The sequence below is a fragment of the Archocentrus centrarchus genome, unplaced genomic scaffold (assembly GCF_007364275.1).
Source record: "Archocentrus centrarchus isolate MPI-CPG fArcCen1 unplaced genomic scaffold, fArcCen1 scaffold_72_ctg1, whole genome shotgun sequence".
Taxonomy (NCBI): Eukaryota; Metazoa; Chordata; class Actinopteri; order Cichliformes; family Cichlidae; genus Archocentrus; species Archocentrus centrarchus.
In genome coordinates, this window is record NW_022060287.1 from 455,170 (window position 1) to 475,591 (window position 20,422).

At 45.4% G+C, this 20,422-nt stretch overlaps 1 protein-coding gene across 3 annotated transcripts; it reads left to right on the forward strand.

Annotated features, from left to right (window-relative positions):
* The first annotated feature begins 1,967 nt into the window (after positions 1–1,967).
* On the forward strand, positions 1,968–19,127 carry LOC115777769 (uncharacterized). Of its 3 annotated transcripts, none has more exons than XM_030725754.1 (7): positions 1,968–2,011; positions 2,163–2,502; positions 13,500–13,868; positions 15,541–15,873; positions 16,111–16,189; positions 18,213–18,417; positions 18,696–19,127. In XM_030725754.1, exons 2-6 carry the CDS (start codon positions 2,433–2,435, stop codon positions 18,232–18,234), a joined length of 873 nt encoding a protein of 290 aa, XP_030581614.1. In that variant the 5' UTR covers positions 1,968–2,011; positions 2,163–2,432; the 3' UTR covers positions 18,235–18,417; positions 18,696–19,127. The 3 variants fall into 3 exon arrangements, with proteins under 3 accessions (XP_030581614.1, XP_030581617.1, XP_030581616.1); XM_030725757.1 differs by lacking the exon at positions 1,968–2,011 and adding an exon at positions 16,381–16,545 and having other exon boundaries at positions 2,025–2,502; XM_030725756.1 differs by lacking the exon at positions 1,968–2,011 and having other exon boundaries at positions 2,025–2,502; positions 16,381–18,417.
* Positions 19,128–20,422: the final 1,295 nt, after the last annotated feature.

Here is a 20,422-nt window from a genome sequence, read left to right on the forward strand (position 1 = left end):
GTCTGGATAATATAGTTAACTGGAGCCAGAGGTGCAGGTTGTACCTAAGGAATTAACTGGGCTGATAACTGTGAACCAACACAAAGCTGCTGAAAGACGTCTCAGGGAGTTTATAGTGTCACATATTCCACTCCCTCTGATTCAGCACATTTGGTCACTTAATGAAGTTTTACTCTCAAACAGATGATCAAACAGAATCAGTGTGTTTGTTACATCAGTTTAAACAAGATTTTATAAACTGTTTTTTCACCAGTTGAGAAGTTTAGTTACGTAAAGATCTTCATGGTGCAGCTTCTGTTCTTTTCTGCTGTTTAGAAATTGAATTTTTAAATGAGATTTTATTTTTCAAATAAAGTTTTTACATGTAATAATATTTGATGTGTCTTATTCATTCTTTTTTTTCTGTCTGTATTTGTTATGGAAACAATGAGCAGACAGTAAAGGGAAGAAAACTGACCTGTTGAAGCAGACAGTGCAGCTTTAATCTGAATCACTGTCTGCTCTCACTCACTTTTCATACTCAGCAGCAGCCAGTCAGACGTATGATTCTGGTTAATAAAGACCTTGGATGAATTAACTGAAACCATTTTTTGCAAATTATACAGGAAATGTGTTTATTTGTAATTGTTGTCAGTTTGTTCAGATTGGTTAACACAACCTGGCTGTTGAGACGTTCCTTCAAACTGTGTCGTGCATGTACTGAAATATCATGTTTCAACTTTTCTAATCTGCCATCTACACAAATTATTAGACTAATTAAGAAAACTTAAATTACACTGAAACTCATATTAAACTGCATTTTTTTAAAAAACAAAACAATATTAAAACTTTAGAAAAAACATAGTTGTGGTTCTCACTAGCACTAACAAGTGGAACATGTTACTCTGATTCTTAAATCACTGCAGTGGCTTTTTGTGTGTAACTGCATTTAAATTAGGACCTAAATCTTTGCTATCCAAAGTTTGCAACCTCCTCTTAACCTTTGGTTTCTTCACTCCTGTGTTTATGTCTAATATTTAATTGTATTTAATTTGGTTGTGATGTTTTATTTGTTCTGTATTTCTCCTTCTCTCTGTGTCTCTGAAAGGTCCTGTGTCTGCTCTGTAGTGCTCACAGCGTTATAGAAATAACTTGCACTTACACACCACAGCAGAGATTTATAATATAGCCCCTGTACCCAAACAGCACCCAGTCCTGATGGAGACAGACCTGCCTATCCCAGCTGACATAGGGCATGAGGCAGGATACACCCTGTACAGGTCGCCAGCCTTTCGCAGGGCTAACACAGAGAGACGGACAGCCATTCACACCTGTGGGCAATATAGAATCACCAATTTACCTAACCCCAGTAACTGCACGTCTTAGGGCTGTGGGAGGAAACCCACACAGACACGGGGAGAACATGCAAACTCCACACAAAGACCTGGGCTGAGGTCCCCTTTATGTTATTGGAACTTATTACCAGCAGCCTTTGTTCAGTTATTCGATTGTATCCTTATCACCACTAAAACTGTCTGATTATTTGAAATATCAAATAATAAAAATCAAATAATAATGTTGACCTGGTTCAGGGTTTGATTGTTTCTTTCAATATTTAATGTTTTGAACATTATATTTTGTGACTGTGTTAAGTAGAAGCATTATGGAACCATATTCCTGGTCTGATTGCTGGTGAACACCTGAGCAGGGATAATTTTGGAGCTGTTTTGAAGGACCATCTTACTCTCTGCTCCTCCTGCATGTGCTGTCTCCATTTTTCCCTCTGTTTCTGTCTACTGAAACGCTGGAGTGCTTTAATTTGAAACAGATACAGGAAGTGTTGTGTTTGTCTAAATTATGTAAGGCAGTGACTTTGACAGACGTGGAAAGATTAGAAATTGTACTAATTATGCTTATCAAACACGTGTGCTGTTATAGCTGTCAGTGTGGGTCTGCACTCACGTTTATTATTGAAGTTGTTGCAAACACTGAAGCAGAGCTGTTTGAAGACGGCAGACTGACTCATTTTAAGGTGCTGTTTTCTCTGATGCTACTCGGCAGGTTGACTCCGTCAGTGCACTTTAAATAGTATAATTAGAGTTTCGACCATTTAAGTTGCATTTCTTTGGCATGTTGCACAATATTGAATTCTGTTAAAAGCCAGTTATTCTCCTTCCTCACAGTGACTGACCAATCCCGGACACCAATGACAGATGAGCTGATGTGAACCCAACTTTTGATTGGTTTACACTGTTTAGGTTAGTGGGAAGTAGGAGAAAGTTTTTAGCCGATCCATCGAAGACGCGCAGGACTCACAGAGGAGACGCGCAGTGGAAAAATGATTTAGTTTCATCTGAAAAACAGCTCATTTGTTGCTGAACATCTACAGTATAGCTGGGAATAAAACGTGCAAAGTGTTTTAAAGCCGGAGGAGGAGAATTCATAACAAGGAAATGGCTGCGGGGAGATTTGCGGCACTTCGCTGGAGTTTGCTGTCCGTCTGCGTCCTGTTGATCTCTGCAGGTGAGGCTGAGCTGGTTTAAATCCATCTGTTTTGTAATGATTTGTGAGATAACATCAACGCACCGAGAGATCAGGTCAGATTATTGTGTAAACGTGTGTGTGAGGCGATCTGCCAGGTTTCACATCAGATTAGGTTGTTACCCGACCAGATCGCGGCTCCCAACCGTGGTAAGGAGACCCCTGGCGTATTCTTCACTCGGCTCGTAGTGGGTAACAAGCCTGCTTCTTCACAGCGGGTCAGCTTCCGCCAGGCGTAGAAAGACAGCAACTGCCACGATTTCAGCAACAAAACTTTATTTCTTTTCATCTGTCCCGAACACACTTTTCCTTTCCCTCTCCTGCGCTAGCCTGCAACATACAACACCGGGCGGCGCAGAGGACAACTAACACATGGGCGGTCCCTCCAAGCCTACAACATGGCACCTCCCACTTGGAATACATCCCCCACAAGGCTGCAATCCTAAAGGGGAAGGCTCTGCCTGTAACACTACCCCCACTCTGGATGATGATTAAACCCTTAACATCACTCCAGCATGTTATAACATTAATAAGTAAAACAAAAGAGATCCTGAAAAGAAAAACACTCTCCTCCCCACAGTCCATAAACAAGTAATTCTTTGGTGGAGGATAGTCCAGGTTGAAGATGAAGGCACTGAACTTCCCACACGAGTGTAAACATCCTCCACTCTGGAAAGGGATGCAATTAAATGTCCATAACATATCATGTTTTACACACAAAACAAACTAAACATAGACAATCCCATTCACCCAACCGGGCAGCCTAACGACAATGGGACTCACACTGGGCATGGAACCGCCCTAGGGCTGCATAACCTGAACTCTTGTCCCTCCCTTGAGGGTATGAACATATTGTTAAACCAATATTACTGTTATTATTCTCTCCTTTTTTTTTCCTTGGTCCGCTAAGGCATTACATAGTATCTGTGAATCACGACCAAAACCACAAATTAAGCAGGACAATGCAATCATGAAATTGTACCCTTACAGTCCTTACAAAACAGTCAAGCTTACCAGTTTACAAATTTTTTTTTTTTTTTTTTTTTTTTTTTTGACTGAGCAGGGCAGCGATCCGCCTACACCCTGACTCAGTTTTAGGCTACATTAGCCTTGGTCCATTAACCAGTCACCAAACCGGTCAGGTGCCCTCCGTCTCCGCTGCGGCCTGCAACGGGGTGTGATGCTTGGAGGGGGGTGACGGTCTGGTCTCGCAGTTGGGCACAGCCCACCAGCCACATCCACTTCGGGCTGGAGGGATCCATGCGGAGACTGCAGGGCAGGTAGTGGGGAAACAGCTCCCGAGGAAACTCCTGCATCAGGACCATCGGCTGTTGGCTGAGTGTCCCACAGGTTGAGGGGGCCGAGGTCGGTGTCGGGGTCATCCTCGTCGGGCGTTGGAGGAGGTACCTCAGCCGCTGCTGTCAGATCGGGTTCTTGGAAGACCCAGCCATTGTCCAGCAGAGTCCTGGAGTGATAAGGCTTAAGCCTATCATGATGAACCACTTTAGCCTTTGTTCTTGGTCCCTTTTTAATGCGGTAGACCAGATCATCCAACCGGCCTATTACAAAGTAAGGTCCCTCGTAGGAAGGTAGGAACTTGCGGACTTTGTGTCTCACTCTCTTGGTCCCTTTAACCAGATACCACACTGCAGCACCAACTGGGTACTGCACCTGGCAGATGTTCTTGTCATACTGTCTCTTAGCACGCTCACTAGATTTCCCAAGGGCCTCCCGTGCCAGCTGATGAGAAAGTTCCAACCTTTCCCTGAGCTGCACCACATAATGTGGGAGAGTGTTGTTGTGCATATCGTCGGGTGGCAGACCAGCAACCAAGTCAAGGGGCTCAGTTACCTCTCGTCCGAATAGCATCATGTTAGGGGTCAGCCCTGTGGAACTGTGTTTGGTTGCCCGATAAGCCATGACAGCATACGGGATCATTATATCCCAGTCCCAGTGGCAGCGCTCTGCAGTGGCGGCTAATGCTTTCTGGAGGGTAGCATTGAAACGTTCCACCTGGCCGTCAGACTGTGGATGGAACGGGGTAGTGTGTGTCTTTTCGATCCCCAGCAGTGCACACATCCCCTGGAAAACAGCCGACTCAAAGTTGGTGCCCTGGTCGCTGTGCAATGACTGGGGGGCCCCATACCTACACACCCACTCTGAAACAATCTTTTCTGCCACCGTGGATGCTTGTTCGTTAGGGACTGCATAGGCCTCCACCCACTTGCTGAAATAGTCCTGCACCACTAGTATGAAACGGTTATGCCTCTCTGTCTCATTTAGTGGCCCCATTAGGTCAACTGCAATTCTCTCCATGGGGGCGCCAACGTGCACTGTGCCCATCGCTGCATGTGGGGTTTTCAGTGGCCGTGCCTTTGCGGCACAGTTTGTACAAATGCGGCACCATAGTGTCACATCATCCCTCATGTTATACCAGTAGTATCTGTTTTTCAGACGCGCCAGAGTCCTCTCTGCCCCAAAATGACCACCCACTGGGCCATCGTGCATCTGCTGCATCACTGAGCGGCGAAAAGGGTGAGGCAGTAAGATCTGGGGGTAGAACACTTTGCCTTCAGTGCAATGGAACTTCCTCGCCAGCACACCATCTTTTAGATACAGTCTTTTCCACTGTGCCCAGTAGGCTTTAGTGGCGGGTCCACAAGCGGCTACGTCAGCCCAGGGTGGCCGACCCCCCCCTTTTTCCATCCATTCCACCACAGGGGCTATGTCTGCGTCAGCCCTTTGGGCAGCCGCAAGCTGCTCTGGGGTCCACCCACTGAATGGTTTTGAGTGGGGCAACTCACTCAACCGGTGGATGCTTGGGTGACCTACAGAACCATCGCTACTGCCGACCTGAGGCTCCACTACCCCCACTCGAGGGTGCCCTGGGGGGTTAATGACGGTAGGGGGGTCCATTAGGTTGCACTGCACACCTTTATGCTGGAACTGGCTACTGTTGAATTTGGGATCTGGAGCCATGCAGGGGCACGACGTACGGCATGGCCTCCTGGAAAGTGCATCGGCATTTTGGTGGCTTTTTCCAGGCCGATGCAACACTTTGAAGTCGTACTCTGCCAGCTTCTCTAACCAGCGGGCGAGCTGGCCCTCTGGCTCCCTCAGCCTAGTTAACCAGCGGAGGCTGCTATGATCAGTGCGAACCGTGAAGGGCCTGCCCAACAAATACTGTCTGAAATGGGACGTGAACTCTACAACCGCCAGGAGCTCTCGTCTGGTCGTGCAGTAGTTTTGTTCGGTGGCTGACAGCCGCCTGCTCCCATAAGCCAGGACCCTCTCCTCGCCTCCCTGTACTTGGGAGAGGACTGCGCCGATCCCACAGTCGCTGGCATCCGTATCGAGGAGAAACTCGCCCTGGTCCAGGGGGTAGCCCAAAATGGGTGCTACTGTAAGACGCCTTTTTAATTCCTCAAACGCTTCCTGGCACTCAGCAGTCCATTTGAAGCGTGCATACTTCTTAGTGAGTTCATGGAGTGGCTTGGCTATTGTGGCGAAGTCCTCCACAAAGCGGCGGTAGTAGGAAGCCAATCCAACAAACTGTCGCACCTCTGTGACATTCCGAGGTGCAGGCCATTCGATCACTTGCTGAACCTTCTGGGGGTCAGTAGCAATGCCCCCGGCCGAGATGATGTGCCCCAAGTAGGCGACTTGCTCTCGGAAAAGGCAGCACTTTGAAGGTTTCAGCTTTAGGTTGGCTTTGCGTAGCCTAGCAAAGACCTGTTCAAGCCGCTCCAACATCTGGTTGCTATCCTGCCCCAAGACAATAATGTCATCGAGGTATACCAAGCACGTTTCCCACTGCAGCCCAACCAGGACTCGATCCATTAACCTCTGGAACGTGGCCGGCGCATTGCATAGCCCAAAGGGCATCACGTTCCACTCGAATAGCCCCTTTCGAGTACAAAAGGCAGCTGCTTTGCGGGCTCTAGGGGTCAGTTCTACTTGCCAGTACCCGGATGTCAGGTCCAGTGTACTGAAGTACTTGGCTGTGGACAGCGTATCCAGGGTGTCCTGGATGCGTGGCAGGGGGTAAGCGTCTTTGATGGTGCGCTCATTTAGGGGCCGATAATCCACACACAGCCGTGGACTCTGGTCCTTCTTTTTCACCATCACAATTGGTGCAGCCCAACTGCTGTTGCTAGGCTGAGCTAACCCAGTATCCAGACTCTGCTGTACCTGCTGGTCAGCTGCTGTCTGCTTGTCCCCTGCCATCCTGCGTGGTGGATGTTTCACCGGTGGCCCCGGTGTGATCAGGATGTCGTGCTGAACAACGTTGGTGCGGCCAAGGTCATTTGGGCCGGTTGAGAAGACGTCCCCGTAGGACTGCAGAAGGCCAGCCAACTTGTGGCAGGCATCCCACGTCAAGCTGGAGCAGCTCTCGGCATACAGGGCCTGCAGATGGCCCGGCACGGAAGCAGGGTTAGGGCTGCTGCACTTAGAGGCTGCTGGGGGACTGAGCAGATGAGGCTCCATCCCTTCCAAGACCCGTGCCGGCTGGAGGACCCCAGCCACTGCACCCCTTCTTAAGGTAACAGGCGCAGCCCCAGGGTTGAAGACTTGGATAGGGATGCTGGAGGGTTTCCGAGGCTGCACAACTGCGTGGGCCACGAGTACCTGGTGCTTCTCCACGAAGCCTTTAGTGGGGCTCAACATCAGGTCCCCATGAGTGATGCCACGGGAGAACCCTGGGACTACGTATTCGCAGCCAGGCGCCAACACTGTGGTGCGTGCCACTCTAACAACATGTACTTGGGGTCGGTAGTATGATTTAAAGAGGGGTACCTTTTCGTCGAAAAGGGTTACCTCACTGCGGCCATAGTCTAGACAAGCGCCTGCTTCTTGCAGGAAAGGGTGCCCCAGAATAACTTCGGTGCTCTCAGCCATGTCAGCCAGGATGAAGTTCACGTCCGTGACCCTGCTACCGACATGCACCGGCAGGACAACCTCTCCAAGGACAGCCAAACCCTCTGGGTTGATGCCCTGTAGGACCTGAGCAGTGGATGGCTGTGTCTGGGGCCTGGAGTCTATGGGAATGGTGTCAAAATGGTGGAGGGGCAACACATTCCTCCGTGCACCAGAGTCCAGCAAACCACATAGTTCCAGCCCATGCACCAGTATCTCAACACACATCACATCTCTGCGATTTTTGTTGCAAATGACCACAGCACCTGGGTCAGAGGTCTGGTCCCTGCTGGCCCTTAGTGGCTTTTGTGCACGAGGACGAGGGGAGGGACAGTTCCTCCATAGGTGTCCTATGCCCGAGCAGTTGTGACAGACAGCTTCTCTCCTGTTCAATTTGTCATGCATGCTTGGATTCTGCTGCCCATGCTGCTGAGGTCTGTGTGCTCTCTCTGATGGTTTATATTTTAGCATGTGCACATTCTCCCGTACCATAGCCGCCCGAACCCCTTGTGCTGCTGAGCCCCTAGTGCCTGACCGCATCAGCTGCGTGACTGCCCTGGCAGCCCTCCTGGTTGTCTCGAATTGGTGGGCAATTCCATATGCTTTTCCCAGGGTGCGTGGCTGTTCCTCCAGTAATTTCTGGATCGTTTCAGCTTCTGCCACAGCATTGATAAAAATTTCTACACCAATGCGATCTTGCTCCCTCTCGGATCGATCGGCATACACAATAGAAACTTTTTCGTAAATGTCATCTCTGAGGGTGTGCAAGGCTTCACCGGGTTTCCTGAGTCTCTGTCTTAACTCAATGCCGATGGCTGCTGCATGTTCTGAACATGGCCCATAGGCAACCTCTACCTCCTCCACAATCCTCCTATAGCTCCAACGAGCAGATTTGGGGTTTTTGTGGATTATGGCGCCAGCCGCGCCCCTCAAGCTGAATCTGAGTTGGACAGCCATAGTCCTCTCTGTCCAGCGGTTAGCCTTTGCACAATTCTCAAACTGATAAAGAAAATCCTTCCATGAACCTGATCCATCAAAGTGACCTGGCTGCAGTACAGGAATTTTTTCTTTGCCTCTGTAATGTTCATCTTCACTACTATCTACAGAGTCACGATCATGCGCCGCACTAGAGTGACAGTAACGTGGCACTGGCCTGACTTGCTTTGGGCTGTGTTGACCATGTTCATAAAGTCCAAGCTCCCCAGCTGGCGCTGCTGCTACGTGAGGCGTGGAGGAGCAGCAATCCTGAGCCAGCATTTTAGGGCTGAGTTGTACAGGCTGGGGTGTGCATGGCACGATACATGGATCAGCAGGCTCAGTAAACTGGGCTTTTACAGGAGCGCAACGGTTACGGTTCATAGCCGTGAGCGAAATGGCTGGCTGGTCACATACAGTGGGTGTAACGAACTCAGTAGGATGCTGATCTGTGCCACAGGGTGCAGCTTTAACTGGTGTGGATGCCATGTTTATAGAGCTGTCACAGTTTGGATAGTGACGGTAATTGAAATCGCCACAAACTGCCTTCTGTGACGCCTCTGGTGTTAAGAAGGGGTTGGTGTGTGTGGAGGGTGGCGGGGTGAGATGCCATGCAGCCTCACTCTGTAACATATCAGCGGCTTCTTCATTAGCGGCTAATGTTAGCTCCATGCCTGTGATGAAAGGGTTGCTACTATATCGTTTAGCATATACTTTATCGGGCGAGTCCATATTAACTTTAGCAGTCTCTGTGTGCTCCGGCAAAAATGGGTTAGCGCTCCTGCTACGGTGCATTACCTTGGTGTTGCGCTCGGCATCCTCGCGTGCTGCCATTTTCTCTCTCGTTCGGAGAACTCTCTCTCTCGCCGTCCTTTGCGGAGCTTAATCCCGGACAAGAGCCCCCAGTGTTACCCGACCAGATCGCGGCTCCCAACCGTGGTAAGGAGACCCCTGGCGTATTCTTCACTCGGCTCGTAGTGGGTAACAAGCCTGCTTCTTCACAGCGGGTCAGCTTCCGCCAGGCGTAGAAAGACAGCAACTGCCACGATTTCAGCAACAAAACTTTATTTCTTTTCATCTGTCCCGAACACACTTCCTTTCCCTCTCCTGCGCTAGCCTGCAACATACAACACCGGGCGGCGCAGAGGACAACTAACACATGGGCGGTCCCTCCAAGCCTACAACATGGCACCTCCCACTTGGAATACATCCCCCACAAGGCTGCAATCCTAAAGGGGAAGGCTCTGCCTGTAACAAGGTGAAGCTGAATTAGGACTGACCAGAAATCTTCAACATCTGCATCATCAATGATAAATATCTGATAGATATTTAGAGGTACGAAGGTGTGTGTTCCCTCCGGCTGGGTTTTTATTCATTAATCCTTCAGCCCTGCACTGTTTCTGTGTGTGTAGAGAATGTAGGAGGAGCGCAGCTGTCAGGAACACTGCAGTCTCGAACAAAGTCACCAAATCTAAAGAATCTGAGGCGAAAGCTTTATTTTATTGTGCAGTGACAAGTCAAATTAGCAGTTACGGATCACACTGACTGTCCTCTGCCTGTGTATTTATTTTGCACTTGTATTTATTTTTTTCTTGGGAGGAAAAAAAAAGGGACTTTCTGATTGGCTCTGAAATACTGATGTGACGTAATCGGGAGATTCAGGGGGTTTCCAGATGTTAGCGCGTGCGCACACGCACAGAGCGTGCAGACACATGCTGGGAAGTAACCCGGCAGGGTTTCAGCACTCCATGATTTATGGGCGCTGTCTTCTTCATTGTTGCCACAGCATGTGTGTGTTTGTGATTTAAAGGTACAGTGTAAGATTTTACCATTAGAGGTCAGTAGGTTACTGATTCCAGTCACCTGAATTCTGTTTTCTTACCCCTCATAATTCAAGTGCATAATTCGTGCTGTTAGGCTGAATTAACTGTAGAGCAGAAAGACTTTGGTGTCATATTAAAATCCACATATAGTTTTGTCTGGCAGACCTGCAGTTACTGGTGTTGGTTAATTGGTTACTCTAAATTGGCCATAGGTGTGAATGGTTGTCTGTCTCTCTGTGTTGGCCCTGCTACAGGCTGGTGACCTGTACAGGTGTACCCTGCATCTCGCCCTGTGACAGCTGGGATAGGCTGGGTTTCACTGCAGTGTTATGACATGTTTTATGTTTAGGGTTAAATTAATAACATGGATCAGTGTGACAGATGTCAAACACACAAAAACACTGAAGAAGTGAAAGTTTGATCTTAAAGAACTAAAAAGAAATGAGTACAGTTTAGAGTCCTCCTCCCTCTGCGGTTTGTATGTTCCACCTCTTTTAGAGCTGAAGGTGAAAACACTTCCACAGATGATCCTCCAGCAGATCCTCCATTATATCTCCTCCTGCAGCCTCTTCTTTCCTCCATCTTTCAGTAACAGACGTCCTTCAATATGACATGCTGAGGTTAAATTCCACGTCACAGGCAGGATGAACACAGATTTTAGGAGTGATAAAAGCTTCTAGAATAGAATAGAATAGAATAGAATGCCTTTATTGTCATTATACAGGATGTACAATGAGATTGGTGGGCCACTCCTGTTCAGTGCCATGTAACAGAAAATCAAACTCTCTAAAATGAAAATAAAAATATTATAAAAATATTATAATCTAGTATAATCAATATGATCAAGAGATATACAGAAAATAAACAATGTGTAAAATATACAAAAAATAGAATGTATAAAAATTAGGGCTGCAACAATTCATCGATTAACTCGATTAAATCGATTCTAAAAATTTATCGACACAAATTTACTGTGTCGATGCTTCGTTTAAACTCTGCAGCGCTCAGCTGTCTCGGTGTAAGCGGCGCTCCTCACTAGCATTAGCAGCATTAGTGCTGACGTTTTTTTGTGGGTTTATTGGGGGCTGGCAAACCAACATAGAACTGCATTACCGCCACCTACTGGACTGGAGTGTGAATCACTCACGTATACACAAGCACAGATTCTAAAAAGCTCTCCGTCGCTGCGATGGATTTCATTTAACACAGAGTGGATCATCACTAGAGTTGCCACCTGTCTCGTAAAATACCGAACCCCGTATGTTACGGGACTCCGTGGAATACGGCTCCGTAACATGCCGTGTTCCGTACTTTACGGGACGGGTGGCAACTGTCGCTGACATGCATTTCCACACCTCCACTGCTCTCTGTGTGTCTGTGTGTGTTGTGCTCGCTGAGAATTTCAGCTGCTATTTTTGTCTTTACTTCAGCTGTAGCTACCAGAACTGGTTTGCTAGCGAGCGCGGGCCATTAGCACTTGCGATGGTTCGGTACCGGAAGGCCCGCCCCCCCAGGACCGAGGGGCTCCTTCAAATATTTTTTATACTTTAATACCTTATTAGTGACTAAATATAGCCCTGCAGTAGAAACGTATTTTCGAGAATGCTTGTGAATACAAAGCATTACACCATTACTCACACATGCGCCATGGCTCCCGCAGCCACTAGTTTTTCAAAACACTCATAGCAGGCAGCGGTTTTAACTGCGCAAGCGCAAAGAGGCGAAGCTGTGACGGTGAGCTCAAGTAGTGAAAAAGGAAACGTTTTTCCAGCGTCCAAAACAGCAGCTTTTTATTTTAGTAACCACCATTAAATCTGTGAAACAGCTGGAGGTCCTTCATCAAGCACCTGATCAGCAAGTGTTAAGGTGAAGAAAAGAGAACTTTGTAGCTGCTCCATTCACCGCTGTTTGTTCACAGGCGAAAAACTGCAGTATGGAAGTTAAAATATGCAGATAAACTGTTAATAAAAAAAAGTATTTCTTATCCGATTACTCGATTAATCGCTGGAATAATCGATAGAATACTCGATTACTAAAATAATCGTTTTATGCAGCCCTAATAAAAATATATACATACATACCTACATTGGTGCATCTGTACATTGTAAGAAAGTAAATAAGTGTATACATATAATAATGAAGATGATGAATATTGCACTAGTGAATAAATACTGGATATTACACAATATAGGAGTGATAGATATTGTTCAGTATGAATAATATAATATTGCACAGATATGTGGGTGTTGCACAGTTACGGTGGGTGAGTGTGTGAGTTCAGGGTGGTGATTGCTCTGGCGAAGAAACTGTTCCTGAGTCTGTTTGTTCTGGCTTTGATGCACCTGTAGCGCCTGCCAGAGGGCAGCAGGTCAAACAGGTCGTGCCAGGGTGTGAGCTGTCCTTGATGATGTTCCTGGCTCTGCTGATGCAGCGGGAGGTGAAGATGTCCATCAGGGAGGGGAGAGGGCAGCCAACGATTCTTTGTGCTGTCTTGACTACCCTCTGAAGCCTGAGGCAGACAGGGTCAGGCTAGTGTGAGAGCACAGTCACACTGGTCAAGCTGGACTCTGGGGGGGTTGTTAGATCCCAGGAATCCTGTAAAGTCACATTACAGTGCTCACAGCTGTTCAATGATGGTCGATGCTCCTGAACTTCTAATCCAGCTCCACATGATGGAGTACAGAGGAGTACAGCCCAGTCTTTGCTGAAACATGACTCTTTATACTCTCCCTCCTTCTCCAAACCCCAGACATGTCTCAACATGCCCCCCATGAATACTGTTTTCAACTGCCTGTTTGTATTCATAACATGGCATTTTCTCATTCACATCAATCACCTTTGCTATAAACTGTTGAATTATGAGACTGAATTTGACCCAAATCATCATTATTTTAGTATTTATGTGTTTTGTGTTTAATAATCATGTGAAAGTTGGATATATGTGGGGAAGGTTAACAAGGGGGATCTTTTGTTTCTGACAGGGTCAAAGTGCTCGGGTACAGTACAGATTGTTTAGTGTGGGTGGCCCTAAAATCAGGTGTGAAGAGATGACTGTTTGGGGTGAACACCCCACTCATTCAGCTAATTCCAGGTAAACAGGGGCAATGTCCAGGTTGTAGTGGTTCAGTCAGCGTTTATCAGTGTGCCAAACTCAAATATGCTGTATGTACTGGACTGTCCAGGTCCAGGTCTGTGTAGCTCCTCGCTCTGATTAGCTGTACTTTGACCTTTAACCTCTCTGCTCTGTGTTGTTTTCTCTTTCAGAGCAGAAAAACATCACAGCTGAGTCTGGACAGAACGTCACTCTGACATGTCGAGCCCCAAACAACAACAACAACAACAACAAAACCATCGTAGGTGTAGAGTGGAGCAGAGCTGACCTGAAGGAAGAATATGTCCTTTTGTACCGCGATGACTTTGAACTGTATAAACAGCATCCGGCCTTTAAGAGCCGGGTGGATCTGCAGGACAGTCAGATGAAGGATGGAGACGTGTCTTTGATTCTGAAGAACGTGACGACTGCTGACAGTGGAAGATACGAGGCTCGTGTGAAGATGGGAAAAACATTCAGGAAGAGAGCTTATCTGGACGGTGACCCCTTCTGTACCTTCAACCTGAGAGTTGTCCCTCATGGTGAGTTAGTGGAGTTCAGTTTGTGATCAGAGGTGAAGCTGCCTCCTTCCTGTAAGAGAGAAACACGTTTACAGTGGTACCTTCATTTACGAGTGTCCCAGCTAACGAGTTTTTTTGAGATACGATCAAAGTTGGTCAAATTTTTGCTTTATGTTGCGGGCAAATATCTGAGTTACAAGTAAGCGAAAATACACTATCAATGCGTTCCATTCTTTTATTTTTTTTTCCCTCTCACTGTGCACTCGTTTTTGTTGATGGTTGTTGATGTATTTGATTATTTTTCACATTTATTTTGGAGCATTTACGTTTTTTAAACCATGGGTCCAAAGAAAGCGAATGCCAAGATCGGTGCTGAAAAGAATGATGACCGTGGAGCATAAAATTATCGAAAAACATGAGCGAGGTGTGCGTGTTGCTGTCTTGGTGAAGGTAAGAGTGTGCCAAAAAAGGCAAAAGGAGGAAGAGAAGATTACGTGACGTGAAAAAAAGGAGCATTAAGTTTAGCGATCTCCTCCACTTCCATCTCTGCCAACATCTTTGTATTTCACTTAAAACCAGTTTATTTCTCTTTTGTTATACTGTATACAGTATTTTTTTCTACATTATTTGTTTATAAAGGCATTTTCTTATTAATAAACGTAAAAAAAAAAGTCGTGGTTTTGGGGGGGTGGGAACAGATTAATGACGTTTCAGTTCATTTCTGTGGGAAAATGTGATTTGACATACGATCAAATTAAGTTATGAGCTAAGTCAAGGTACCACTGTATTGATTTATTGGTGCCCGTCTCCTCTCTGGCATCTAGAATTCAATATGAGTCACAAACTATAAGAAAACAGCCACAGAAAAAGCTGGTGCTGTGCTGAGTGTCAGCCTGTGGCAGCAGCTCCTTTGTAGCATTTAATTTTTCTCATCTCACTGGTTGTTGATGCAGCTCTCCCTCTAGTTATGCAAACAGTAATATGCTGATTTAAATTTCAAATGAAGGGCTGTATATCAGCAGTATCAGAGCAAACCTACATATAAGACAGAAAAAGATTGCTAACAAAACTACAAACACATCTATGTATCGATATGAGCTAGAAGCACACAAATCCTAAAAAAGGCACAAAAGCTCATGAATAGAGAGGAGAGGGTGAAGGATGTGAAGGTCAGAGTGTTAAACAGTAAAATATTTAGGTTGTTGGCCAGCTGATGGTTCTCCACAGTGTGGAGGGATGGTCTCCTGGAAGGTTTGTTGGCTGAAACCCCGTGTTTCAGTGTAGCGCCTCTTTGCTCACTGCCTTTGTCAGTGTGTTTCTGGCCTGGTTGTGCAGGATTCTGTCCCTGCTTCTTTAGGTTTGCTCCTTAACTTGATGAAGATGCCTGAATTTTGCTGGAAAAGATTTTAGGTGGGCACAGACATGCCTTCAAAGAACTGATGTAGGATGTTGCGGATGCCCCAAAAACATCCCAGCCTGTGCAGTCAAAGCAAGCTAGAGCACATACTCATACTATGATGTGGTTTATATCAAACCACCCAACCTTTGATTGGTGGGTGACCCACTCTACCTTTTGGGTCACACCTCTTTGTAGAAAGCAGCTGGTTCTGAGTGATGTGATTATGTTGCTGTTTCTGTGAATAGTTGTACTTTGACCTTTAACCTCTCTGCTCTGTGTTGTTTCCTCTTTCAGGGCAGAAAATAATCACAGCTGAGTCTGGACAGAACGTCACTCTGACATGTCGAGGTCCAAATCACAACATCATCGTTGTAGAGTGGAACAGAGCTGACCTGAAGTCACAGCATGTGTTTGTATGGTGGGATGGTCAGGTTCTTCCAGAAGAGCAGCATCAGTATTTTAAGAACCGGGTGGATCTGCAGGACAGACAGATGAAGGATGGAGACGTGTCTGTGATTCTGAAGAACGTGAAGATTAATGATGCTGGAACATACGAGTGTCGTGTCCAGGGAGGAGATGACAGTGTGGAGCTCATCAGCATCATCTACCTGAGAGTTGTTCCTCCAGGTGAGTGAGCAGAGTTCAGTGTGTCTGTGATCAGAGGTGAAGCTGCTTCCTGGTTGTTGATGTTTGTTTCTAAAGATGTTGTTGATGAGACTTTGTAGAAAGCAGCTGGTCTGAGTGATGTGATCAGAGTGCAGTAGATAATGTCTGACAGCAGTTTGAAGAGGAAATGGATTCTGTTCTGTTCTTCACTCATCACCTACCTGACAGCTGACACCTCACACCTGTTTCTACCTGCAGGTTCACCAGAACAAAACCAAGAAGATGGAGGGAAGGAGGATGGAGCCAGAAGAGCACATCTTCCACTGGTGGTGCCACTGTTAGTTTTTATTTGTATTATTATTGTGATACTTATTGTGATCTCCAAAAATCACACAAAGAATTTGACCAATAGCTTGTCTGAAACAAATGAACAGAGTTTTAACAGTTCTGAAAGCCAGACCGAAACCAGAGTCTGAATGTCCAAAATATTGCATTGCATTTTTTTTCTTATTGTTTCATGATCCCTAGGTAGAACAGTCCCCTGAGAACTGGTCCTCTGTGAGCAGGACTAGGCCGGATGACCTGTCTAACCACTGGTCCACTGCGTACAGGACTACGGTGGATGATCTGTACAATGACCGGTCCACTGCAAGCTGGACTAGGGTGGACAACCTGTCTTACCATTGGTCCACTGTAAGCGGTACTAGGGTTGAGGACCTGTCCAACCACTGGTCCTCTACAAGTGAGACTAGGGTAAAAACAATCCCAATCCTCAGGGACACAAGTCGCCATCTCATCAGGAGCATGCCCAGATATTTTCTCATGCTATCAGCAATGATAAGGACAATAAATATAGCTGTGAGCAGCAATGAGGGGACCAAGCAGAGACGTGCAACAGTTGCTAGGAAATAGGTTGTTAGAATAACAAGGAAAAAGTCTTAAGATCTGCCAGCAAGTTGTATGGTAAAACACACTTGTATTAATTACAGCCCCCATAAGCTGCACTGACACCGAATTCCTTGTGAATCCTCGGGGAGGGGTCCAAAAGACTACTGTGAAGTTTGGTCTTAATAGGCCAAATCTCTGAGCTGAGATATGAACTCATTTCCTTTTTGGTGGCTTTGCCATCAAATTCAATTACTTGTTGCAGGAAAATGCTTCTGCAAACCAAACTGAAATGTGATGTACTTGCTCTGAAGATCATACATACCACATTTTGTGAAAATTGGACAAAATTAGTGACTTGTGAATTTTTTTTTCACTTTGTATAAAATCCAATATGGCAGCTCAGTCAATTCAGTCAACAACAAAACTTGGTACTTATCAGACTCGGGACCTCTGACAGTATTAGCTGAGAGACACATTTCATTGTACATGTGAACACATGAACTGTTATAGGGCAAAACACATTTTTACCAATTATAGCGCCACCTAAAGGTCAATGTCACCAAAATTCCCGTGCTTTCTTTTTGAAGGTTCCTGAGTCAACATACCAAGTTTGGTTTTGATAGGTTAAAGTCACAGATTGAATGGCTCTGACAGGCAATCACTTAGAAAATGATATCATGCATTGAACTCCACTAGATCCAAGGATTACAAAGGTACCTCAATTTCAAAAACTGGCCACGTGGGTCACAAGTTATGGTTACTTATGCTTCTCCAACTTTGCCCCAAAGGTGGCACTACAGTGTTTAAGGTATTGGCACATACCTTGGTGAACCTGATAATGAGACTGTCCTGAGGAAGTGTGCCATATTTCATAACTTTTGAGCAGACGGTTCTAGGGGCTGCCACAGACTCCCTTTGGAGAGGAAAAACGTTAATGATGATGATATAAAACCTACAACCACTATGGGTGCCTGCATCCTTGTTGCTTGGCACCCAACAAGAAACAAAACTAAAGAGAAATTGGCCAGGAAGGATAAGCAGAGAGCAATGGTCCCTGGCCACCATCTGGATAACTATCCAGGTGGTTTCCACATTTTGGGGGTTTGTCTTATTGTTTTTTTCTCCGGTGCAGCTGTTGTCACTTTCATTTGCACCAAAGCAGGTGAAATAGATTCACAATGGTTTATGCTTGTTTTTCTCTTTTTTATTTATTTTAGCATTTTAACTATGTAATACAATAGTAAACCTCATCCCACTGTGATGTCAGACTGCTGATGCGAACGTCGCTGTGCCAGCAGACACTGCACGTAATGGGTGGTACAGCAATTAGATGGCAGATCATTGTAATCAGATATAGCGACAAGTTGTTGAGCAGAGTTTATTTTCCCACTCTCTGTTTAATAATGATAAACAAGGAAAAAAACAATCTCTCAGTCTTGGTTTTAATACTGTTGTCTAATCTCTCTTTTCAGATACATTAAGTGTACAACATGAATTCAAGAGAGTGGAGTTTGTATGTAGTTAAATCCCCAAACCTCAAAGGACAGTAGTGAGGAAGCGGGTGTCCTGAAGACGTGGGCTGGTTTGAGACCAGATGACCCCGGTCAACATGGAGTCCTGGTGAGCCACCTTCAGCCACCAAGGAGCTGCTGCAAACACAAGTTAGCAGGAGACAGGGTAAGACCTCGTAATTGTATTACAGCATACATATCTCTAAGAAGAGGTTGTATCACTTCATTTAGAAGAGAAAAATTTAAGTGTTTTTAAGTCTTGCTTGTTTTTAATGCTGTTTTAAGCTTCCAGTAAAAATAAGGCAGCATCTACCTGTGATAATCTGAGCAGAACTGACCACAGTTATAATTACTTAGTATTATATCTTCTTGTTCCACTGATATAAGTCCAAAAAAAATCCAACCATCTCATTAAACAGTGAATTCTTTCTGCTCTTTCAACAGAACAGTCGGCGCCAAGTGAAACCCCACCTTTGTTCACTTTACTGCCAAAAGCATTCTCTCCTCTACCTTCATACACATGCGAACTTGAGTGACATCCCATTCTTAAACCATATGCCCACCCTTTGCAGCTATAATAGCTTCAACTCTTCTGGGAAGGCTTTCCACGGGTATAGGAGTGTTTATGGGAATTTTTTGCCTTTCTTCCAGAAGGGGCCGAGCGTAACTCCTGAAAAACGACCCCACACTTAGAGCTGAGCTGTATTTTTCTTTTTACATAAATTTAGCAGACCCTTTGTTATCCATGGACAGTGACTGTATTTATGTTTTCTATTGCTTTATTGAGCAGTTTATGTTACACAGTAATATAACTATTCAAAGGAATTCCAAACATGCACCTTTGACATCTTGTTTCTGATATATTTCACCCCAGTTCTGCTTCATTAAATCATTTTTAAAAGCATTTATTGATTCCTCTGATCTTACTCATCATTTTGTTCAGTTTATTAATCTTATAGTTTCCATCATAAACTTTAAAAACTGGAAGATGGTCACTCTTATCATTTATCATTAGTCTGATACAATTAATACTGTATTAACTGTAATTTCCCCATTGTGGGACTAAAGGTATTCATTAATTAATTAATTCACTATTTTCTGTGTCATATGTTGACTGTGAGAGTGGCAGAATATGATATGATTCTGGTAGGTCTGCTCATTTTAGTTTAAAGGCTCATTTAGTACGTTGTGTTAATGAATATAGTAGCAGCAGTTGTTACTGATGGAAGAAAGAAGTTTTTGTCTGAGTCTGTTTCATATTCCATGTCCTGTGTATTGTGACCCACATATTCAAATGTTTTCAGTTCCAGTTGATAATATTCAGTAATCCTCTGAGAGATGCAGCTGTTTTTTCCAGATGAGATGTTTCTTTCAGTGTGTGTCATAAGTGAGTGTCCAGTTACGCGCTACCTTGTTTATAGTCCAGTGTTGTGCCAAAAAGTTATCGTCTGCCAAAAAGTTCAGTTCAGTCGAGTCTGGTTTTATTTATATGGGGCCAAATCACAACAGTCGCCTCAAGGCACTCTGTACTGTACGGTAAAGACCCAACAATAATGCAGAGGACTGCTTCACACTCACACACACACACAGACACTGCACGAAAAGAGGCATATTCGTCTCCGTATACTGACGCGGGTGCCGCTAGTAAACGGCAGCTTTCGTCAGCATACGGGGATGCGCATTTTCGTTCACCTGAGACGGATACGGTCGTTTACGTACCACCAGAAGCAATTCAATTCAATTCAATTTTATTTATATAGCGCCAAATCACAACAAACTGTCGCCTCAAGGCGCTTTGTATTGTGGGTAAAGACCCTACAATAATACAGAGAAAACCCAACAGTCAAAACGACCCCCTATGAGCAGCACTTGGCGACAGTGGAAAGGAAAAACTCCCTTTTAACAGGAAGAAACCTCCAGCAGAACCAGGCTCAGGGAGGGGGGGTCATCTGCCGCGACCGGTTGGGCTGAGGGGAGAGAAAGACATGCTGTGGAAGAGAGCCAGAGATTAATATCAATTAATGATTAAATGCAGAGTGGAGTATAAACAAAGTAAATAAGGTGAATGAGAAACAGTGCATTATGGGAACCCCCCAGCAGACTAGGCCTATAGCAGCATAACTAAGGGATGGTTCAGGGTCACCTGATCCAGCCCTAACTATAAGCTTTAT